This window comes from Pteronotus mesoamericanus, unplaced genomic scaffold (assembly GCF_021234165.1).
Source record: "Pteronotus mesoamericanus isolate MK-2021 breed Mesoamerican mustached bat unplaced genomic scaffold, CSHL_Meso_final contig_303, whole genome shotgun sequence".
NCBI lineage: Eukaryota > Metazoa > Chordata > Mammalia > Chiroptera > Mormoopidae > Pteronotus > Pteronotus mesoamericanus.
Window position 1 is genome coordinate 821,704 of NW_026555130.1, and position 24,617 is coordinate 846,320.

General features: G+C 52.2%; 1 protein-coding gene across 1 annotated transcript in view; it reads left to right on the plus strand.

Moving 5' to 3' along the window:
- The window catches only part of EDARADD (EDAR associated via death domain), a 47,486-nt gene extending 28,283 nt beyond the window's left edge, over positions 1 to 19,203 (plus strand). Inside the window, exons 5-6 of the mRNA XM_054575487.1 lie at positions 9,138 to 9,183; positions 18,782 to 19,203. Of these exons, the coding sequence (XP_054431462.1) occupies positions 9,138 to 9,183; positions 18,782 to 19,164 (429 nt within the window). The 3' untranslated portion in view covers positions 19,165 to 19,203. The remainder of the gene's footprint in view (positions 1 to 9,137; positions 9,184 to 18,781) is intronic.
- The last annotated feature ends 5,414 nt before the right edge of the window (positions 19,204 to 24,617 follow it).

The window sequence follows — 24,617 nt, forward strand, 5'->3', positions numbered from 1 at the left end:
CTCTTCCTCTTTCAAGTTAAAGGTGGGGCTGGGGCAGTGGTCATGCCACTACTTGAGGCGCCCGCGTGGCGAGGCTTACGAGCGCCTCTCTGTGGGGTGTGTGCCTACCACCGTCCCCAGCTTGGGGCCCCAGTCAGAACTCCTAAGACCCTAGGACAGCATCCCATGTCACACCCTGCTGTGTCCATCCTGTGCCACGGGTTACGTGGAGAGCTCCCCGGTCGTGGGGCTGAGATTGTTTCCTCTCTTGAAGGTCCAAGTGCCAGTCCACGTCCCCCGCCCCCACCATGTAGGGCTGTTCATTTCTTAGACAACACTTCATACCTGCTTGTAGACAAGACAGACCCAGCCGCCAGGTTGCCCTTTGTTCTTCCACTGAGCAAGTTGTAAGAGCTCAAAGTCAAATCCTAGTGATAAATGCCACCAAATTAAAGAAATAAAAAAGTACTATTTTATCTACAAAGGCCCATTAACAACTAATTGATTTCTTTGAAATTAAACAAGACTTTCAAAAATAAAGTCCCACATTGTGTCACCCAGAGTAACTGGGGGACTGGGTCACACAGGTGTTAAGCCTGGAACTCCACATGCTCAACTGTTGATGGTGCTACAGAAAGTAGAACGTGGAGGCCAAGGCGGACGTTCTCACCCCGTGGAAGCCAGGACACGACCTTTGTGAATGGTTGACGCTAAAGGAGTGGCCCAAGAAATTGTGTCTCATTTTGTATCTTGTTTATTCCCAAAGAAACAGAAGTCTTTTATTTCCAAGGACACATGTTTGGTGTCTTAGGGGGGACTCTCCCTGTGGCCTTCACCCTCACGTGCCATCTGTGCCTTCTCTTTGGACGGCTGGGTTCCCCTCTTCATCCCGGCCCTGCACGCCCTGACATTCTGACAGATGCCTGCGGACGCCTGGTCTCCTAAACTCGGTGCCACCAGCACCTCCTCAGAGGGCAGCTTGGCATTGCCAATCCTGGCAGCTAAGAAAGTGGGTTTGGGCCCAGACGCCCACTTGACAACTTGGTGTCTTCAGAGCTGAAGGGGACCAGTGATAACATGTTGTTTATAATCTGAGCGGAAGGGTTGAGACCTGGGACCTGGTCCAGTGTCACCCCCCACCCCTTGGCCCCAATGCCCAGTGTTTCTCAGTCAGTAGCAGCTAGGTGGCACCCGTTGCTGCTGGGGCTCTTGCTTTGCCTAAATCTAGGGAGATTTTAGGCTTTTCAACATTCTAATGATAACAGCCTGGCAGGCGAGCATGGGCAAAAGCCACCGGCACAAAATTGGTAAATGGAGGGTTGCTCTTGTCATTAAAAGGACTGAGAGGCAGTTGGCAGAATGCGGTCCGGCAGCTTCCTCGCCCGGGCAGAGCGCCCACCGCCAGCCACCTGCGAACCCGAAGCGATTCCGAGCTCTGTCACAGGAGGGAAGGGACCGTGCAGCGCCCGTGGAGGGCGACCGCTGACGGGAGCCGGCCTGGCAGGCCCCCGCCTGCCTCCCGCTGCACGGCAGCCTGCAGGCTCCAGCAGGTCCGTGTGACAGGCGGCGCGTCCTTCGCAGCCTTAACACTCCGAGGGAGAATCAGATCATTCTGGTTTTAGGAAGTTCTTGGTAGTTCTTCACTTCTTCTCTGCTGTGAAGTTTAGAGAATGGGATACCAGGGCAACCAGGTAAAACTGGAAAACGCCCCCAGAGCCAGCACTTGGAGTTTTTAACTCTGCCCTCGCAAACAGACTGGAGGCCCCCGGGTCCCGCGCTGCCCGCGCCCCGAGAAGGGAGCAGGGGTTTCAGGGCTCGGCTCCGCTGCAGCGGACATCGCTGCCTCAGCTCTGCGAGCTGATCGCCAGTGTCTCTGGGGCTGCGCTCCTCACGCTCCCTGCCCCTCGGTCCCCTTCCTTCCAGCTTCCTGTCAGTCGGGGAGGGGCGTTGTCCCTGTCCCCTCTGGGGAGGTGAGGGACCGTGCCACATTAGAACAATCTGAATAGATAGACTAACCACCGAAATGTTAAGAATAAGTGTGTCATCCCAGGTAAAGTTGGTGAGGGTCTCTGAAAGCCATAGATCCTTCCTTCCTGTGTTTCGATGCCCTAGACAATTTTACCTAAAACAGGTAATGATCTGACTTTATTCCAATTTGGCTCATCGCTCCCTCAAGTCCCGTCACCTTCCGCGCTCTACACTGAGCTCATTGTCCTGGATATGGCCTTCCTGCCCTCTGCCTTTGTGTCCACTCGTTCTCAAAGCGCCGCCCCCTGGATCAGCTCCCCCGCCCCCGCCCCACACCAGCCCCGGCCCCTCAGGTCCCTGCCCTGACCCAGCCTCATCCCGTCCGCCGCCGCCCGCAGGCCTTGTGGCGCAGCCCTGCTGACGGAGTGGGAGCTGCCCTGCTGGGCGCTAACCAGGACCACCTGCCGCCTCCGTGTTTGATGGTTAGAGAAAGTAACAAGATGCCCCTCCACACTCAGGCCGCTCTGCTGCAGCCATCAGTTCAGGGCCTGGAGCACTTTTTCTATAATGAACTTCTCAGAAATGAAATTTTAAAAGAAATCATAGTACTCTGATGTAGTTGATTACGCCTCTGTCTTTGACTTCTTTGTACTTCTGGATGGAGTCAAAATAAAATATTTATGCTAAGACTTGTACAGGTCAAGGAGCAGAATGCCTGCTTTCTGGCCTTTGGTAGCTATTTCCCTAAGAACAGCATAGGGGAGGTTTGTTTATTAATCACTAAGTTGCGTCGTCCTCTATTCTGTCGGCTCTGGCTGTTTGTCTTTATGGCTTCTATTCCCGTCACCTGGTGTATTCTCTTCTAGTCCCATTTAGTGCTCTGTTGACTGTAACGCCTTCCAGTTTCACTAAACTTCTGGGTGGTGTGGGGGTTGGGGGCCGCCACCTCGCACTTGTTGAGAGTGTAAATTGATAGAACTTCCAGAAGACTATTCGGCAGCTTCTGTGAGGAGCGGATCCAGCAGAGCCACTTAAGGACGCCATCCTAAGGAGCTCGTGGCAGAGTGTGGTTGAGCTGGAGGTCACCGGGAAGTGCCGTAGGAAGCGGGTGAATAAACGCTGGCGCTGTGACAGGTGTGATACTGTGAAACCGTGAAAAAGAGGAGTGACCCCTGACCTCCCATTAATACCATAATATATCATTGTTATGTTATTAAGCAAATAAAGCAGGTTGTAGACAAATGTGGTTTGGGGCTAAAAGGTATCTCTGTACAGGGTCTTATGACTGAGGACTCAGCAAGGGTGTGCCCTAGGTTGTAGCCAGGGACCTCTGGGAGGGACATGGGACCAGAGATGGAGGGGAAAAGATTTTTGCATCTCTTGTTGCTTTTGAAAGAACAGCGTGTTTTTGGCATTGTTTCAAATTTAAAAAAAGTAGTAGAATAAATGATCCAGCATTTGGATGGCATGTAGGCTCAATGCTTTTCTCATTTTGGCACTTGAAACCAAGTGCCAAACGAAGCGTCACACACCGTTACGCACCACAGGAAGGTTCTGGACTGGAACGATGAGTCCCAGACCCGGGGTCATGCCCACACGTCCTCACGGCGCCCCTCGGGGGTCTGGGTCCCGGCAGCGCTGCCTCCCGGGGCTGAGACGCGTCCGGGGAGGCACAGGCAGGCTCCTGCCTCTGCAACGCGCACGTCCTCGCGGTCTGCTTGCCTGTGCAAACCTTAATCTCCTGTAAAGCACTGGTGGTGTTTTTGAACAATAACCAACGATCCTTCACACAAAAAGGGAAACCACCCTGCTTTCATCTCTGGAACCAGAGCAAAGGAGTGAAATTACACCCGAGCCGGCCTCGCAGGCCAGGGACAGCAGTTGCGTCTGACCCCCACTTCACCTCCTGGAGTAGCAGGGCTTCCTTGTAATCGGATAGAAAGCTCGTTGAAGAGAAGAAAGAACTAAATGTACACAAACCTGCAGGTTTGCTCTCATCCTAGCAAAGCACCGTAGCATTTAATTCAAATTTCTGTGTTTCTGTGTGTTGTCCTTTCATCCTGGGGCAACTCCCCCTGTTCCCTGAGGTCTCAGTTGAAGCCTGGCCCACCCCTGCGCCCCTTGGCATCTGTCCGCACCTGTTTAACACATTAGTCCTTGTGGCATCGTTGTCTATCACGTCGTCGTTCAGTTAATGTACATAACTTGGGGCAGCCCTGGTCTGTCTCCTTTGTCCCCACAGTCCAGGACTGGAATGGTCCCTGACATTGAGTAGGTACTTGGTAAATGTGTCCTAAATTAAATTCACTTCTGAAAGCCAGCTTCTGGGAAAAGCCAGTTTTCTATGTGTAAATTAAACTTCAATAAAAAGTAAAAGTAAGTGCAAGCAGTTATTACAATAATAGTAACTAATTTGCAAAGAAAGAACTGAGTATAAATTGCTTTAGAAAGACCTGATTGGATACACCCAGTCAGACAGCTAAGCCCATGCTTGTCTGAGCCCTGCTACTGTCGAGTGCCTCAGTGTTTAAAATCTCATTTTCACAGCCGTTCACTCAAGTACTTTCTTAAAACAGGGAGGTCAGTCTTTAGCGCTGGTTGTCCTCAGGGCGATGCTTGTTTCCTGCTTTGACTGCCCAGAGTCCCCTGGTCCCTCGAGCGTGAAGCCATTCACAGGAGGATTTTCTTCTCGGGCTCTGCCTGCAGTTTGAGCCGCTGCCGCCGGGTGAGCTAGGATGACTTGGTTCCCAAGCAGACTCCTCTCAGGTTGCAAAATAATGAAGGTAGAACCCTGTGTCAGTCTGCTAGGCAAAGAGACTTAAAGGTGGAACGACGCAGCAGAGGACAGATGCCCCACCCTCGCCCCCGGCGTCGGCCTTGTTACGGCCTCCTGGCCCCCCTGTCCGCGTCTCGGCCCTCGGTCGGCCCCACGCGGACTGCATGTCGGGTGCACGTTCGCTTCGATGCAGGCGTCGACTGGGCCCCGGGGCCTCTTGGAGGTGGTGTGAGGCCAGCAGGTGTAACCGGCGGGGGTCCCCCGCACCCAGTGTCTTCAGCTCCCGGAGCAGAGACGGGACCGAGCCAGAGTGCAGATCAGTGTGACCGGCCGGCTCTCTGGCTGCCCAGGGAGTCCCGGGCAACCCTCCGCACTTTTCCCCAAACATCAGGTGATTCCTTCACACTCGCAGTGGGGGAGTTTTACAAAATGGGGCTCGCCTGTAGCCTACTTGAGTGTGTATAAAATGTTGGTATTTAACTTTGCGATACCCTCAGACTTACTAAGGAGATGAAATTTTTTTTATTGTGCTGAAATGCATGTAACCTGTACTTACCATCTCGGCCATTTCTAAGTGCACAGCTCCGTGCCGTTAAGGACATTCACGCAGATGTGCGGTCGTCACCACCGTCGGCTCCAGAACTTTTTCTTCTTCCCAGACTGAAACTCCATCCCATTAAAATTTAACTTCTCTCTCCCCCCAGCTCTTGGTAATCCCTGTTTTATTTTCTGTCTGTTCAGATTTGACTCCTCTAAGACTCTCGCATAATTGGGATCATATAATAGTTGTCCTTTTGTGACTGGCTTCTTTCACTTAGCATGGTGTCCTCAAGGTTCATCCGTGTCGTGGCAGATGTCGCAGTTCCCTTCCTTTTTAACACTGAATAGTATTCCACATTTTGTTAACCCGTTCATCTCCCGCAGAAAACCAGGGTGAGGCTGGGGCCCCACTGAGGTCAGATACTTGAGCTCAGAAGGGCTCAGGGCGAGGACAGTGCGGTGGAGCTCAGCCAGCGCGGCCAGGCGAGGGGCCCCCAGCCCGCGCACAAATCTAGGGTGGTCTTAATCCCACCACTCACGTGCGGACCTTGACTTAGTGCGCAGGCCCCGGGTGAGGCCAGGAGGGTGAAGTGGGGTGGAGCCCCCGCTGCCGGAGCCCGAGGAGCTGAGGCCAGAGAGCAGGAGGGAGGGAAGGTGGGCGTGGGGGCGCGGGCGTCGCTCCCTGGGTGCCGTTTGTCTCCTTTCCTCCCCACCTTTCACTCAGCCTCCCTCTGCAGGTGTGAGGAGCTGCCTGTCTCAGGTGCACGAGTTACCACAGCACAGCAAGGACAAGATCCTTGGCCATGGGGTCTAGAGTCTAGAGCAGAAGAGACACTTCACGCGTCTATGCTCAGTGGAACCAGCGCCCCGTGGGACGCCCGTGTGGGACGCTGTGGGTGCACCCAGTGCACGTGACCAGACTGGGACTTTGGAGATGGTTTCCCAGAGGTGGTGCCTAAGCTGAGGCCTCAAAGACACGAGAAGTGTCTCCTGCAGGCCAACAGCCACGCGTGGGCTCCGGCCACCTCCTTTGCCCTCTGGCCACCTTCATGTCCCCTTCGGCCACCTCCATGACGCCTCCAGTCACCTCCATGTCCCCACCACCTCCTGGGTGGAGGCCGGCCAGGCCTGCCTTCAGGAATTACCACTCCTCTCCTCAGAGCCTGTAGCCTTCCTGCCACTTCTGACACCGTCACCTCTTGCTGTGACCACTTTTGCCTGCTTTCCCGTACTCCCCCCCCGCCCGCCGCTGAATGTGGGTGCTCGGGTGTGACTGCACACCTGGCTCTCCGCCACCTGTCTCTCCGCCACCTGTCTCTTTTCCCACAGTCACGTCACCACTCTCGTGTCCTGCCCTGGCCTCCCCGCCCCAGCACCGCGATTTGGCTCCGACAGACCTGCCCCCCTCCCTCATCTCCGCCCCCCACCCCCTGGGGCTCCCTCTGCCTGGCTCCAGCCCGGTCCCTTCCTCCCGCAGGACAGTGGTTTGGGTCTCAGCCACCCTTGCCTGTGAGTCGGTCCTGCTTTCCCCGCCGCACCCCTAGTCCCCCCCGTCCCCCGGCCTCCACGCTGTCCCTAACCACCAGGAACGTCTTCCTCCCACCCCAAGCCAGGCTGTCTCCTCCCCAGCCCAGAGCTCTGAGGGTCCCTGCTCCGGCCAGGGCTCTAATGACAGACGCCCCATTGGCTGCGTTGCGCAGCCCTGCTCCTGGGACAGGCGTTGGGGCCTCCGTGCGGCTTCGGCCGCTTCCGCCGTCTCGTTGCCCTCTGTCGGCTCTCACCGCCTTTGCCCACGATAAAATGCCCCGCAGGGCCCCAGGCTCCTGCCGGCTCACCTGGGCCTCCGGCTCAATGCCCTGTCCCCCAAGTTCCCACTCCAGACCCTCAGCAGGGCTCGTTTCAAACGTTTCTGCTTGGAAGAAGCCTCTTCTGTGTGTTTTTTCTGTCGGAAGAGACCTCTCCTCCCTGACAAGCACCACCTCCCTATTGGAGCTCACGGCCGCTGCCTGTATTTTAGTTACTTCTGCGCGTCTCTGTATATTGGTGTGTCTCTGTGTCCCCAGCGTGGCCAAGGGCAGGCCCTGAGGTCAGGGTTCAGGGTGTTCCTCCTTTGTCTGCACGGCCCGACACAGGAACAAGCTGCCTGATAGACACATGTTGAATAAAAGCGTGGATGTGGTTTCAGGAAGGCCCTGTCAACCACAAAAATTAGTCCTTTCTGATTTCACCCTTAGAAACTACCTGGAACAGTTGCGTAAAATCAGAGCAAGACAAAGATAGGACCCTAAGTTCTGGCGTCATCAACCTTCACAAGTGATTCTGAGTCTGGTCCCTTATCTTCATCCTGGGGACGATTCTGGCCAGGCAGTACCTTTGTTAAAAGTGTTCTCCAGATTGTGCAAAGTGAAGTAAGCTGTGTTACGTAGCCTTAAAGGGGAGTTCAGGCTCAACAGGGAGTTCAGTCGCACCACAGACCCTCTCGAGCTGAATGTTCATGTCCTCACACCTCCGGAAGGTCCTGTTCCGGTTCCTCATGTCCGGTTCAGGGAGCAGCGCATCGTGGTGGCGGCAGTGTGTCCCCACCGCCCCCGCCGGGGTGTGCGATGCTTGCAGGTCTCCGCACGACCTGTTCCGCAGTGAGGAGGGAAGCCCGGCCTCATGGAGCTTCTGGATTTAGCTTTGGAAAAGTAGAAAGTTGTTGTTCTTTCAAAGGCTTCCCTTCACTTTTGCAAACTCTAATAGGTGTGGGGGAGCAGCCAGCTCTTTGTTCCGGGAAAGATGGTGGCAGAGACTCAAACAGAAGCAAGAGGCATTTAGGTTAGTGAGGGGGGAAATCCAGCTGGTGGGATGTAGGAATGTGAAAAATTACCTCATAATTAGACAAGTGTGTTTACATTGCTGAGACACGGGAATTTATGAGCTTGGAGTGAGGAGAAAGGCTTCTTTAGGAGCTAAGAGAAAAAGAGTGTTTAAAATGTTTGACACCAGGGAGTTAGCACATCTTTAAGGGTGAAACCCGCCTAGATCTGAGGACACAGAGCACTTACAGGCAGCCCTCATCTGTCACCCACCTCGCTGTACAATCAAGGAATGGAGGCCAGCGTGGGGACGTGATGTGCCCGAGGGTATGAGGCAGCTGGAGGGGATCTGGGGCTTTTGACCCGGCCCTGGAGTGCGGACGCGGAGGGTGGGGGAGGCCGCATCCGCTGCTGGGAGGGGCTCAAGGTGCTCAGGGACAGCGTTAACATCAACGCAGGCTGGGCTCCTCTGCTGACTGGGTTGTAAACACACACACTCGCGCACACCACACACGCATGCACGTGGGCACGCCCTCCCAGGTCAGCCCCTCCGTCCCAGGGTCTTGGTTATGAAAACAGACCCCGTCATACAGGCAGAGAGACACAATCACCCCTCAGATTTGGACACTGCTCTTTTCTAAGTTTCTCTTCGCTGCTTTGTAGTGTCTTTAAAAAGGACAAGACACAAAGGGAAGAATTGTCACCTGGCCTGACACACAGCTGACCAAGAAATAGATGAGAAACACAATAAGGAAAATAACCCAGCAGGTGAAATAAAAATAAAACAGGAGCACGTTGTTGCACGCATTGATATGTTTTTTAATAATGGGGACAGTCATTCATTTGACATTTGCTGAGCCTCCTCTGCGTGCCGCCGTCCTGGGCGCTGAGGACCTGCCGAGGGCACACAGAGGCTCACGTTCCGCGTAAGGCAGCGTTTGCCACCGTGCAAAACCACTCTTCCTACCCACCACCCACACCCCAGGTTTGGGTGGGTGGACATTTGACTCCACTGGAAAATCGATAATATCTCTACATGGACCTGATTTTAATGACGGTTGCTTTTTGGTTTCTAGGGAGAAGAAAATGGCTTTGCAGACAGTACTGGAGACCCCCTTGCAGGTGAGTGACGCGCAGATGATGGCTTCCGTGACAGCTGAGTGGCTGTGTCAAGACAACCTGAGACATGTTTATCATTACCTTTAAATGCCTCTGTTACAGAGCAGAGACACCTCCCAGCCGCATGCCTTCGGAGAGCGTTTCCTCTGCACGAGCCCTGCGTTGCTCACGGGCTCAGCAGGTTCTCAGCTGTACGGGCTTAGGGCTGGGCAGCTGTCAGAACTGGGCGGGCTCCCCCCGTCCCCCCACCACCCCAGGCTCTGGGAGCCGCAGTGCCGGCAGAGAACTTGGCAAGTGACTTGGGCAGATGGGAGACAGCAGCGGGGCACACACAGGGCCAGCTCGGCCATGCTATGCGCCCTCTGTATGTCCCGGGCACTTGGGGAGCCCAGGCGGCCCCTCTGTTCACCAACCCATGTGCCACCCCCAGTCCCTCTCCTGCTGTTAGTGTGTTTAACCAAAGAAACGTTAAAGTCTGTTCTCCGCTTTTTTTAAGAGAAACTACGGCAATGTTTCAATTTCTTACTAATCTTGGGGAAAAATCGGGAGTGAACATTAAAATAAGCTACTGAGGTCTGGCTGGTGTGGCTCAGTGGGCTGAGTGCCGGCCTGTGAACCAAAGGTCACTGGTTCAATTCCCTGTCAGGGCACAGGCCTGGGTTGCAGGCTGGGTCTCCAGCTGGGGGCATGTGAGAGGCAACCAGTTGGTTTTTCTCTCACACATCCATGTTTCTCTCCCTCTCCTTCTCCCTCTTAATAAAGACCTAGTGTGTGCCAGGCCTTGTGGTCAGAGAACAGTGTGGGAGACAGAGATTATGATTCTGGTTCCAGCCCAGCCACTGCCTGGCTGTGATCAGAGAAATCAGGGAGAAGTCAGGCCGAATGGACCTACAGCGGAGCCCTCGCAGCAGGTCTTTTGGGACAGGCTCAGTGACCAGGGCGCCATCCCGGCACCGCACCGGGACTTGCCTTCCTTGGGCCCTGGCTTCCGCAAGCCCTGCAGTGGCCACAGGCTCCTGAGGGGAGCGCTGGCGCATGGCCTGGAGGCGGGGTAGCGTCCTGGTGCAGTTTTATTTTCTTCCCGCTGTCCTATGCTACGTTTCATGTACTTGTCACTGTGAACCTACTTTTGCCCCACCCTGCGTTTGCAAACATTCTAACATGAACGGTATCAGAAAAACCTGCTGCCTACCCTTTAAGGGCTTCCAGCCCTGGCCCGGCCCGAGCTGACTCAGGGCTGATGCACCAGGCTGCCCTGCTGGCCAGCAAGCCACCTGCGCAGCACACTCTGTGTGCTTCAGTGTCTCAGGGCAAAGGTCAAGCGGAGTCTTCAGCTGGAACAAGCCCCTGTCCAGCTCCCCCTGAAAAGTGGCCCCTAAGCTGCCAGGCAGCCTGTCCCAGAAGCTCCTGTCCCCAGTCAGGCCCTTGGCCTTAATTCCAGCTGCCTGCTATTGTTTCTTGTAATTTGAAAACCTTAGTTTATGTGCGATCCAGTTTATAGCAGGTTAAGGTGAGCGGGTGGGAGGAGGCAGGGCACTAGGCAGACAGAGGGCTCGGGCGGAAGAAACGGCAGCTGAGCATTGGGACCCAGGAAGAAGAAGAAAGCAGCTCAGAACCACCACCGCTCAGGGTCCCTCTGTGGGACCGCAGGGGAGAGGGCCCCATGCGCGGGGGCTGGGCGCCTCTGCTACACCCTGGTCAAGGAGACATTCGACATTACAGTGTTTTCATGCAGAGTTTCAAAATGAAAACGTTGGACATTAAAGGGGTAAGGCTCAGTTATAAGAAAAACAACACCCAAGCTGTAAAATAGTAAACTGCTTCCCCTGCCCCCTTCTGGTGGTGGATTCCACATGGACCACGACGCCTTCTGCACCTGCTCTCAAGCGTGGCCAGGTTTTCAGGGCTGACTTTCTGATCACCCTGTGGAACCCAGCACTTGCCTAATTGAAACCTAATGTCCCCACAGATAGGAATGTAAAATAGGATTTTCATTTATTTCAAATTAGGTCCCTAAAATGACACTGTTAATGTATGTCTCATATACTTCCACAGTTCAAATTCATATGAAATTCTATACCTGGACTCTTTCTTATGAAGGAGTTTCTTTTTTCTTTTTTTGGTCTATTTCTTTCTTTTCTTTTTTTTTTAAATATGCCTTCCACGTTCCAATTTCGTTTGATGAGAAAATTGAGACTCGGCTTGATTTGGCAGCCTGGAGCCGTCCAATTTGTCAGGCTGCCCAGAGCGGCTGCCAACTCAGCATCTCCTTAAAAGGGCGTTTTAGGGGGAGAAAATGAAATCATATTGTTTTTCCTGTTGGTTGAGATCAAACGCCCACCAAAAGCCCTTGAGTCAGTTTCTTAGTAGATGAAAATAATTCTTCATCATTTTCCATCTCCTAGCATTTAACTAACTGCCTCTTCTGAATAATGTGGTGTGTATGCACATCCAAAGATTTACCAAAGCCATAAACTGGCATTTTAAATTTATTTCCAACCACGTTAGACACCACACAGAAAGAAACATGAATTTACACCCTAAAGAAATGTTAACTGTAAAAGTATTGACTCTACTGTGACACACTGAGATTTTGCACGTTCCAGATCTGATAATTTATAGACACCTGGAGTGGAGTTAATTTCAAGACCACAATATTTTGCTTTTGGCAAATTTACCAATATAAAATGTTTACTCGAGACCTAGTTATCCTGGGAACATTCTTATAAGCGATCCAAGAGCTACCAGTGGTACTGGGCCTGTTGGAGGAAAACACCGAGTGGTAACAGCTCTTGAAAAACCCACCGTACAAGATGGAACACCCCCCCAACCCCCGCAGGGAGACCCATTAAGTCAGCCTCTGATCCACTGCCAGCATCCCGACCAGAGCTATTCTCTTGGCTCAACTAATCACAACCTTTGTGAATCCTGAATCTTGTTCCAGTTCACAATTAACTGTTAATTGACTGGTAATTTATTGCCTACGAGCCCCAACTTAGTAGTGAGATGCCACACCATTGGACGTGAACTGTGCCTACCAGTTGTTCTGGTGACTTAGACGCGCCTTGTCGAAAAGCCTGCTTGCTTCCTGCACTCTCCTCCGAAGTACGGCGTGAAAGGCGTGTGAGAGAAGGTGGGGAGAGGAGCAGACAGGGCGCCTCTCAAAGAGAAGCCGCTGGCCTGCCCCAATCCGACGTCCGCAGGCCCTCTAAGAGCTTCCTCCATGTGCGTGACCCTGCGCCGGGTGGATGGCTTTAAGGAGATGGTTTTCAGTTCTGGCACCACATCAGAATTCTCAGGGGAACTTGAACAACTTTCCGTGTCGTGCCTGCCCCCGAGCCCGGTGAAACGAGGGTCTCAGGACATCAGGGTTTTGTCCCTCTCTGAGTGGTGGGGGCAGAGTCTGTCTTGCAGCCAAGGTTGAGAACCACTGCTTTTATTTTTTTTAACTTTTGTTTTCTTATTTCTGTCCCCTCTGTTTTTTCTTGTTGACACTATTACGGATGGCCCCCATTTCCTTCCCTTGCCCCCCTCTACCCAGCACCCCGCACCCCCAGCCTTCATGCCATTAGTGTCTGTGTCCATGGGCTTTGCATATATGCAGGTATATTATTTGGCTGATCTCTTCCAGTCCCCTGCCCTGAGATCTGTCAGTCTGTTCCATGTGCCCATGTCTTTGGTTTTATTTTGTTTGTCAATTTATTTTATTCATTAGCTTCCACATATGACTGAGATCCTATAGTACTTGTCTTTCTCTGACTGGCTTATCTCTGCTATTAAAAAGGCTGTTGGTCTTGATCCCTCACCTATGGCTACAAATTCTTGGTCGCTTGCTCACCTTGGGCTAAGGTGACGCTTCAATGAATGACCTCATTTGATCCTCTCGACCACTGGATGAAGTAGGCGTCCCTGTCTCCGCTCGGAGTGAGGACGTGGCCTTAGCAAGCTCCGCTGCCTGTCCGCACCGCACGCCTGCCTGCGTGGCACTAGCAGGCGCTGGCAGTCGGCCAGCCTCCAGCACTCTTGCTGTCGGTCTTGGTGCTCCACAGCCTCGCCTTGTCCGTAGCAGCCGGCAGGCTTTCTTCTGCTTTGTTCACTCAGCCTTGCAAAAGGTCCAGTGGGCTTGACAATTTCCAGATAGTTCTTCAGAGGCTGTCCAGAGGTTTCTACTTTGACTGTTTCTCTGTGTCACCCTCTTCATTCATTTTATGTACTCAAAAAATATCATTGAGTGCCTACAGTGTGCTTGGGACGAAGCAGTGACATCAGACATTAAAGTCCCTTTCCTCTTGGAGCTTATATGCTAGTTGGGACTGACAGACAATAAACACAAACAGTTAAGTAATCACACACGGTGGTGGGTGCCTTGCGCGCAATAAGTGAGGGTGATGGGTTTCACCTGGCAGGGCAGCCTGCTGCTTCAGGCACGCGCGGACCTAGATGGTACAGCGGAGCCAGCCACGTTGGGGGCTGCGGGAGGAGGGCCCCGGGAGGCCAGCTGGTGCCGAGTCCTGGGCTGAGCTGAGCGCAGCAGGGGCCAGCGTGGGCTCTGCAGAGCCGCAGAGGAGACGCAGGGCTGGGGCGTGCGAGCCGAGGCCAGGCTCCTGGGGTCCCTCCTCTTCCCTCTCCAAAAGGAAATGCGAAATCTAACATCTTCACCTGGCATTGCACGAGAGTTGGCAAAAATGCTTTCCCGTCGTTATCTGACTTAATTCATGAAATGGAGGAATCTTATCATCAGTATTACAGATGAGGAGCCCGAAGTCGTGGATGGTAATGCAGTGACAGCCAAGCTCCTAGAGGCTGGGGAACCCGGGCTCGGTGAGCCCCGTGTGACACGGGGTCAGAGCGGGCGGCGCGGGGTCGTGCACAGGGAGGACACAGTGCAGGGCTGGTCGTCCCCCGGGCGTGTGGTAACAGACACTTACTGTGACAACGGGAAACCTCTGAGAAGCCTGGCCCTTCCTCCCCGAACGGCCTCCCTCAGGGTGAGCGGGTGCTCGGACGGGACCTGCAGAGAGCGCGCCCTCAGGGCGCCGGCCTCTGAAATCGGAAGTCATCAGGAATTCCCGGGCTGTTGCTTTGCATCAGGGGAGACTACACAAGTCAAGTGTCAAAATGTGGCAAGCGAGGACCCCAATTATTAGAGAACCGAATAAATAATTAATTTCCTTTTTTTCATTGGCCCCTCCCTTCCTTCCCAGATCGAGAATTGGTCCATCTTTCTGCGTCTTAAGACCAAGCCTGCACTCTTTCCACCAGTGTCGGTCTGCTGCCAGCAGCCACCAGCAACATTCTTTCCTTTCCTAATGACTCTCTATTCAGGGCCGACAACGCACCCGTGACAGTAACTCGTCTCCTGAGGAGACAGCTCACGTCTCATTCTTCCAGGCAGCAAACAGTTTTTGAATTGCCGCTGCACGGCAACCCTGTGCGTCTCATTGAGAGGCATCGAATGATAACCCACTTCTCCCTGCTGATGAAAACCTCCTTGGTCCCAAGTCTCTCCCCAGGCGGCTCCTCCTCAGGCATCGCCCGCTGCCCCCGCATGCCCTGCGACGCGACAGGTGTTCACGGCGGGCGGACACAGGCACGGGACAGGAAACAAACGTGTTTTCCTGCTCAAGTCCCCAGAGAGCTAATTACAGTTTATGACTCAAAAGGCAGCTTTCGGTTCACTAATGTTGGCAGTTTGTGTAGATTCCAATTGAGCAAGGTGTCATTTGTGTTGTTGAAAATACAAAAAGAAAGAAAACACCAGCAGGCTTCGGCACACCATTTGATAATTTTGTCAATGTCACTGTTCAAAGAAATGCAACCTCTTCATACCCTCGAAGGGTTAAAGGCGCTTCAGAGAGGACTTCCTGGCGTTTTTCTTCTTCTTGGGTCTAAAGGAGAAGATGCTGCCAACCCTGCATCTTACACAGGTGCTGCTGGAGAGCTCTTCGGGCACCAGCGCACGTAATTCTGGCGCCGAGGTTAGAGTCCACTTTATCTTCCTGTGACGTGTAAAGCTATTTTTAAAGTATCCAAATAAACACAGTGATTATAGAAAATTAAGAAATATCCATTTTTGTTAGACATACTTCCAGATTTTTCTCTGTGCCTATGAAGATGTACATAGTATACGTCCCAGATATTAATGACTGTATTATTTGTTTTTACAAAAACTCTGCTTTCCTACTTCCTGAATATTGTTAATTTGATCCTATCTTTAAATAAGAACAAAGGAAATTCAGGATTGCCCTAATATACCCCTCTTTTAGCGAGAAGCTACCTTCACCCTTTGAAAGGTGGGGTTTTTTTTAGGTGAATTAGCTCTGTCTCACCCTGCAGCTGAAGTCTTACTTTTTGACAGGCCATCCGTGCAGCTGAGGAATCACTCTCGGTGTATTACCCAGAAACGTACCTGAATTTTAAACAGATGTGGAATGCACCATAGGTGTTTAGGTGGCATAGGGGACAGGAAGCCTACGGAACGTCTCCTGCGCAGCAGAGCTGGGGGTGTGGACACAACAGTGGGGTCCCAGCGAGGCCTTCGGCGGGAGGAGGAAGACTTCCTGGAGGAGGGGGATCTGAGGTGGGCTTTGCAGGATGGACAAAGGTGACTGGTGGAAGGGAAGTTCAACAGAGGAAGTTCAGGGAGAGGGAGAGAAGAGAGGAAACACTAGAAGAGGCATGGAGGTAGAACAATATAAGGTGTAATTTTCCACCTGTGAAACGGACAGAGATTTTTAGAACCTAGTGCTGGGTGCTGAGGAAGGTGCCGCGGGAGACGCGCCTCCCCCGCCCCCTCCCGCTCCGGCTGGAGTGCGCAGCGGGCCCGCGTCCGTCTCCGCAGGCAGCTGGGGCCTGCGGGTCCCCTGTCCTGGGAGATGCTTAAAGGTTTGTGTGCGGGGGTCGGCATCGAATTATTACTCAGTCATGAAATCGGGAAAACCCAAAGCGTCCATCATTGTATATAATTTCTACAGTTTCCATCCTGAACTTATATTAGTTTCTCTTTTAATATAATTGAGCTTTTTTTAAAAAAGGAAATGCTGTGTGTGTGCTGGCGGCGAGCCGCCCGGCTTGTCTGGAGCGCGGGCGGTGCCGGAGGACGTCCTGGGACTCCCGGGCGGAGTGGCCGCAGCTGCCCGTGGAGTCCACGGCCGCGGCGACAGGCCGGGGAGAGTGAACCTGCGGCGTACGTGGCCGAGGTGCTTCGGGTGCACAGGGGGACATTGAGTGCGATTTGAGGTCCCTTGCATGGGGCCGGGGGGCACCTGGACGCCCAGGGGGCTTTCCGGCGGTCAGTGCTGGAGCAGGGACAGCGCCCAGCCGTCCGCCGAGCCCGCGGTCCGTGGGAAGCGCTCGCTCTGCACCGCGCGGCGGGCTGGGTCGTGCACATGCGCAGAGCGAGAAGGGCCCGAGGGTCCAGCGAGAGGGCCTGGTCGCGCTGCTGGGGGTGGGGGAGCTGACCCACGAGAAGCCGTGGGGGCGGGGACCTCCGGGCCAAGGACAGAGCCAGAACGCCCCCGGCTTCCTCCCGAGGACTGGGCGGTGAGACAGGCGGGGAGGTCTCCGGGCCGCGGTGACCCGGGCAGGGACGCGCCGCAGCGCGGCGGGCCGTGCCTGGGGGTGTGGCTTGGGTGGCAGAAGGAACCTTCAGGGAGGGCGCCGCCCGCGATACAAGCAGCAGCGTCCAGGGGACCACAGAGTCCTGGGCGCAGTTCCAGTGGCCGCCACCTCCAGGGGAGCTGGAGTGACAGGGACGTGGGTGGCAGCATGTCCAGTGATCTTGAAGGTCCGGTGGTGACCCGCTCTTCTGTCCCGGGGTGTCCTGCCCCAGCACAACGGCACCCCGCCAGCAGTGAGGGTGCGGGGAACTGGGGCCCGTCTCCACGAGGTTTGGCAGAAAGGAGGCCGGGTCAGCTGCTGCCTGAAACCCAAGAAGATGAAGAGCGTGGGGAGGCCTCGGAATTCTCCTTCTAGGAGTCTAACAGGGAATTAAAAAAAGAGCAAGGGAAAGTGGCTTCAGCAAGTCATGAACCCAGAGGAGAGTGGTTTATTTTTTTATAATAGAGGAGCCCTTATATGTGTTCGTAGATAAAGGAAAGAAAATCAGTAGAGATGGGGGCTAGAGATGAGGGAAAAAGATGTTCGAGGGAATAGATCTTGGAGAAGGCAGGGGGCAGGTGCAAAGCTAACCAATGTATCTGTTAATGTAAGGCATTATTTTGGTTGTCCCAGAAATGTAACACCACTAGAGAAAGTTTGGGAAATAGAAACATAATCTTGCCATAGTAATGCAATAGCTATTGTTATTTTTTGTACATGTCCTCCCACAGTAATATTAACACAGAATTTTCACATATTCTAATCACAGACATTTTTCACTTAACGTTACAGCACAAGCATTTTCTAGGTTGCTTCCTAGTCTTCATAATTACTTAAATGCAGTTCTGTCAAGTAGCACAGTAATTGACATGTAAGTTGTTGAAAAAATGGAGGAGACTACAACGAAAATGTTTCTGGATACACATCATTCAGATTATCTCCTTGGGCTGGATGCCCAGAAGTCAGATTAGTAGGTCATGGCTCCTGTTACCTTTTAACATGTACTTGCCCCCAAATTGCTGGTTCTCTACCTAAACCATCAGCAAAGTGGCTCTCTTTTCCCAAACTCTTTGCTTTCCTAAATTGGGATGTCTACAGCTTAGTGTGGTAAAGGTCACTGTCGCTTTCCAGAATTTCCCAGGCCCATAGTGTCCCGCATGGCCTTTGGCTGTTCAGCCCCCCGTCTGAGGGGTCAGGAGGCCGCCCTGGCGCAGGAGCAGGCTTCTCAGGTTGCCCCGCGGTCCAGATGCTGCTCACAACCTTGCAGACTGCATCCTCTTAACGCTCCCTGAGCACGGGCACCAGGCGGGGGCTGCCGGGTGGGGGCAGGCTGCCCACCCCCCGGGCTGGGCTGGGCTGGGCTGGGCTGGGCTTTGCTCATCTGCCCTGCGCACACCTCGGGGTGTTGGCTCCGCTTCAGAGGCAGCCCCGTGGGTGAAGAAAACGCAGATAAAGGCAAAGCAATGATAAGGTGAGCATAAATTTTAAAAAGTAAGCTTTCCGGCATTATCAAATATCACTCGTTTTCAAATCTGTGTGTGGAGTGGATATTCCAGTTTTCAGGGTGTGTGTTTGAAAGACCATCTTTGGAATTGTGCAATCCTTTGCACCCTAGCACGCTGGGCTTGGCACCAGGCAGCTGTCAGGGCTGGCTTGCGACTTGGAAGGGGCAAGGGTGGAGGTGCAGGCAAGTAGGGGCTGGTTTGCTCAGGGGGCGGCACTCTGACCCCCTCCGCACGCTGATGCTCTGCCCCCGGAGCCCTCGTTCTGGCCGGTAGTCTCACGTTGTAAGACAGAGTCTCGGAAAGAAAGAGAAAGGGGCTTTATTGGTCAAATCTCACTACTGCTTCCAGCGCAGCACCCTGTCCTGGGCTGCAGAGAGCCCACCGTGTGTGAGTGGTAGACACCGGACCTCGTGCCAGCTCAGGTGGCAAGTAAGGGACTGCAGAGCTGAGGCAGCGCGTGGCCTCTTGCTGACATGTAGCTGTCCTGTTTGTTCCAGACGTGAGCGAGGCCAAGTCCTGCCGGGACAACTGCACCTGCTCCTCCTGCTCGCCGCGGGCCCCCACCATCAGTGACTTGCTCAATGACCAGGACTTACTCGACGTGATCAGGATAAAGCTGGACCCGTGCCACCCCACAGTCAAGAACTGGAGGAATTTTGCGAGCAAATGGGGCATGCCCTACGACGAGCTGTGCTTCCTGGAGCAGAGGCCCCAGAGCCCCACCTTGGAGTTCCTGCTGCGGAACAGCCAGAGGACAGTGGGCCAGCTGATGGAGCTCTGCCGGCTCTACCGCCGCGCTGACGTGGAGAGTGTCCTGCGCCGGTGGCTGGACGAGGAGTGGCCCAAGAGGGGACGTGGGGACCACCCCAGACACTGCTAGGCTTCTGCACCTTCTTGCTGGCCTCTGTGGATGTTGAAACAACCCAGGTCAGGGAGCAACGGGAATCTCTTCTTTTTAAAGAATTTGGGGTAAGGACATAGAGCGGTGGACGTTGTTTCCCTGTAAGTTGGTGGTTTCGGGGGAAGGGTAGACTATGTTCTGGTGGCGGATTTTTGTTTGTTTAGTTTTGCACATGTTTTAATTTAATATTTGAACCTGGAGTTGGGGGAAATATTTTGTAGGCTCACATAGGGACCAGGCCGAGGCCTACAATCAGGATGGACTCATGCCATGATGAAAATGAAATTATCCTCGCCCCAAATACTGCGGAAGATGGAAGTAGGAACAGACAGTGATGGCCCCAGTCACTGCCCACAGGCTCCTTCACCGTCAGTGGCCGCCCCTCAGAGGCAACAACACAGAGAAGCTGCCTCTGGGTCTACGTGTGACTGTTTGGTTACAACGTACTTAGGTGGGTGACAGGATGTTAGTGTTACGTGGTGATACCTTTCAGACATCAGTGCCACTATCAGAAATGTCATTTGCGCAAGTGTTTTTGAAAGAAATACAAAAAAAAAAAAAATCAGTGGTGGTTGGGAAGGGAAGAGTCAGAAATCAGTAGGTGCGAGGACCGAGGGCCCGGGGCTGATGAAGAGAAGATACAGAATGCCCTTTGGTCACACACGACTTTTTAAAAATTAACTTAAAATGGACTTTGACATCTTTCACCTAAAGCTGGCTGTCTCACCCTTGAGATGAAGCTCTGTTAAGGAAGAAATACAAATCACCTGCCCCGCAGGTGCACCGCACCCCTCCAGCACTTACTATCTCAGCTTAAAGCAGCTTAGCCAGCAGGGGGTGGGGATCTTCAACCGTGATGCTGGCAGGGAAGGTATGCGTTCAACTCCAAATTTTAAACCAAATGAAAAGTTGGGTCCAAAGAGTATCTAATGGTCTTATTTGATAATTAAGGGGGAGGGAAATCATGGGAGATAGATGTGTTTGTTATTGGAGAGACTAGATTTTCTAGGATTTGCTGGGGGAGGGAGGCGAAGCCTGATTTGCTTGATAATTCCATGGAAGTGCTGCTTGGATTTGGCTGTGGGGTTAGAAAATTAAGGCACTTTGTTCAGTCGGGGAGATTCTGTATGTCTAATTAAAATAAGCAAAACTGATGACTTAATATTGATTGGAGCGCAAGAAAGATTAGTGTTGGCTCAAAAGAAAGTGATTTTCTAAACCACCACCGTTTTTTTGACTAACGGCCACAGTGGTTTTGCTAGGCTGCTGCAGTAAAATGTCAGCCTCGCCATCAGATGCGAACTCTGAACTAGCAAATCCCCTGCAGACTCACTCAGTCGTCGCCTCTGCTTCAGCTTTTCTGCCTTTGTCAGAATTATTAGACAAATGCCAGGTTTATTGCAAGATGCATTTAGAGTGACAGCCAGTAGTAAAATGTAGAGATTTAAAAAAATAGATATTTTTGCAAATTGATGTCCAGTGAGGCGGTGGTTAAATATTCATTGTCAGCCATGTCCGGGGCACCGTAGGGACTTGCACTTCTAAGTGGCTCCAGTCTTCTGGGAATTAGATTTTACATGCCATGTTCTCATGAAGCGACATGTGACACATTCTTATATGTTAGCCCAAAATTTACTGTGGGTAAACATAGATGAGCTTTTGGTGTTCATGATTGACATTTTAGGGAATTGGAGCTAAAAGTGTTGTGATTATTTAGTGTCACGTGGTACTGGACCCCGGCAGTCAGACGGCCATCACCCCGTGTGTCCTGACGCCCCTTGGGATACAAAGAATGGCCAGCCTGACGAGTGTCCTGCTAACCGCTGCCTGGCCAGGTGCCATCAGAAAGTCCCTTCTGTCCCCAGGCCACTGGGGAACTCCCTCCACTCCTGCCTTGCACAGTTTCCTCTGTCACCATCACCTCAGGGAACTTGTCACCTCCACTCCACAGCAGCCTGCAGGGCCCATGACCAGCAGAGGCTGCGGGAGACCTGAGGGACTGGCAGAAGGAGAATGGGAGGGAAAGCCCCTCTCTGCTCTCTTCCTCCTCCCACTTGGGGCCCTGACCTCCCCCAAACAGAATAAGAGGTCACCCAACCCAGCCATCACACCCACAGAGTAGTTGGAAAGGGCTCCCCGTGTCCAGAGGCTCCCTCCACGCCCACTGACAAAGGGCAGCCTGAGGGAGGAAGCGGGGAAAAAACACTCGCCACCACCCTGCCCTCCCCCCTCCCCCGGCCACTCCAGCTCCCCTGGGCTCCTCCCAAGTTCCGGATCAGGGGAGGCCCCGTGTTCCGTGTTCCTCTCGGTGGTGGGGCAGCAGCTGGGGGAGGTGGCCTTCTAGCCCTGTCAATAGGACCACAACGGAAAAAAAAAATTTTTGTTTTAAAAATTTCTACTCTCCCAGATATTAAATCTGGAAAATGGACAGTGATCTTCCCCTGGAAGCTCTGCTACACACAGCGAGGAGGTTCTGCACAGCCGTCCGTACTCTGAGCCACAGATTTGTGAATCGAGAGCGCTCTGTGGGCTGGGGGCTGGCTTGGGAACACGGGTCCCTGCTGGCCCTGCTCCTGCGGGATGCATTTCCAGAATTCCAAATGCAAAATTTCAACCTCAAAACTGACTTTTAAGTGAATGTATCATCATATGTATCATGCATGTTGCTATTCCTCCTAAATGTCAGCCAAACTTACCTTTGAGTCAGGTGAAAAATGCTGACACAGAATTCAGGTGGGTCCGTGTGGGCCTGGTGGGCTCCATTGTCTTTAAATTCAGGAAATACCGGACAACCAAGTTACCACAGAGCACTAGTCGCTCGTCTCTTCATTTGGCCTCATTACTTCCGAAGTCCTGAGGGCTAATCATTTCTATCCCTGGCTATGAAAGCTCGAAATTCCTATTACAATTGCGTGGGGGAAGTGCCAATGTAAAAGGGACTTTTAAAAATTGGAGAGTTGACATAAATGTGTTGTTTCAATTTGACTCTATCATCACCCGCACATATTGACATCTGTATGGGTTGGCATTTACTTTATGAAAAGTTTTAATTATTAAAGCATGATGTTAGTAGAAATTTAACCAAAAGATTTTTTTTTAAAATAAAGTTCATACAGATTCTAGACTTTGACTAAATGCAGGATGGCAGAGAATACTTAACCGAAATAGAACTATAACTCAATTGTGTAATTACCCAAATAATTTTTAAAATTTAATTTATAGCGAACACTGTAATGGGGTAAATATGCAAAGGCAAGAATGAGGAGGAAGAAACGTATAATTGATCAAGCTGTTAAGATTTAAGCTCATTACTATGGAAGAGCTTTGTGGATATGCTGTCTGCAGGGATCCACGTTCAATGGGTCACGCTATGAACTAAATTGCTGGTACTGAGGTCCTTTTGCTATTAGAAGGATGAAATCTCCCCAGCTAAATTCTGAGACATGCTCTTTTGAACGGCGCTCCCACTCGCAGTGCTACCAGAGGGAGCTCTCTGGACTACGCATTTTACTCCGCTGCAGTGGATCACCACTCACAGGGGGTGAAAGCCAAGCCGCACTGACTCCACGCACCCAGGACATGGACGCACGGGAAGACTCTTTACGAGAGGGGTCTCACCTAAGGCACGTTATTTCAAGTTGTGAGATTTCAGGCGGTTAGGGCTTAAATTGTTTGCCAGGATTGGCATCGATATTCAAGATAATTATTCAATGCTATAGAAAACTCGCCTTAGTAAACAAAGGGCCGTGCTGGCTCCTTCACTGCAGTTGTGTTGTGGTGCTGCCCTCTGCTGGAGGATAAGGTCCACACACCCTTTGTGGCTGGGCAGCTGCCCGAAGACCAGCCTAACACCAGCCTCTATTAATTACTTATTGTAAGAGTTTAGAAAGCACAGCACTGAAATAGCCCTTCCAGGAAGCCCCACCGCCCCGATCCCCGCGGTCACAGCACCTGTGGACTGGGAGCACCCGCCTCCCTTTCCCTCCGAGGCACACACGAGAACGTGCTCTTCTGACTGCAATGTTAATTTAATAAGTAAGGCCCAGTGGACTTTCTTTTCCTTCCTTTTTACATGAAGAATTGTTTCATTTAGTTTTCAGTCAAAGCTATTCTCCTTAAAATATTTTTCACTTCTGCCCTCCCTGTTGTGTGATTTTGCTCTCCCTTGTCCCTGTTTCTGCTCTTTCTGTTGCTTGTTCTTGCTTGTTCTAGAGCCGTTCATTCATTTCTCAAGTCAAATCCCCTCTATGTGTCTATGGCCTTCTCTCCCCTAGCTATAGGCCGACATCTGCTTCTTTTTCACACTTAAACGTGCAGAGGCAACCTGTGGGATTGTCTTCCCTATTTAATGGCACTCGGGGCCTAATAATGTTACAACTGTTTTCTGCCATGGTAACAGAAACTACATAATGGCATGTGCCCAAAGAATTGAGGAGACCATTCTGTTTGCTCTGTGGGAGTTCAGGCTCCACCTCTGAACCCTGCGCAAGTGGCTGTAATTGCAGGAGGACAAGTGTCTGTCACTACCCTGGTGTTGGGAGAGCACCGTGGCCGCCACAGTAAACCATGTGTTGGATCTGCTGCAGCTCCACGCAGTGGGTGTGCACCCAGTGAAACCCACACCCGGAGGAAGACTCACAGCACAGGTCCTGCTCAGCCGTGATGCCTCCTGGAAATCAACCCCGCAGTTGTGTTGAGGTGCCGCTTGAAATGCCTGAGTTTACTGCCCATTGGAAATGTAGAAGAGGGTAGCTTCCCATGACTTCCTAAGCCGTTCTCTTCTGTTGTAGTGACAGCGATGGAGACAAGCCCTCATGAGCCTTGAGGATGACATTTCTCCAGCCATTGAAGGCAGTGCCTTCAAACTACTGAATTTTTGTGATACTCTGTGTTTATATAGCATAATGTTGTACTTTTGAAGCTGCCTTCATTTTGATCTTCTGTATGATTTTATATTTTTCTTAGAAATAAAGATTATTTTTAGCTATTATAATGGGTGCTATAAAATTAAAGATTGATGTCAACCACTATTTCTAATGAGTGCTTTTATGTAGATTTCAACACAGTCACTGATGCACGTGTTCTGTTGGTCAGTCAGTAATCTAGTGAGTATAACATGTGTCCTGGACACTGAGGATGCAAATATAAACAACATGTCCTGAAGCCTGTGGACTCGGGAGAATCACTGCACACAGGTGTTCCTGGTGTACAGCTCAGTAACCTGTATAGTCACACTGTTGTGCAGCAGATCTCTAGGACTTTTCATCTTTCAAAACTAAAACTCTGGGCCATGGCCGGGTGGCGCAGTTGGTTAGAGCATTATCCTGATACATCAAGGTTGCAGGTTCGGTCCCTGGTCAGGGCACATACAAGACTCAACCAAGGAATACATAAATAAGTGGCACAACAAATCAATGTTTCTCTCTCTCTTT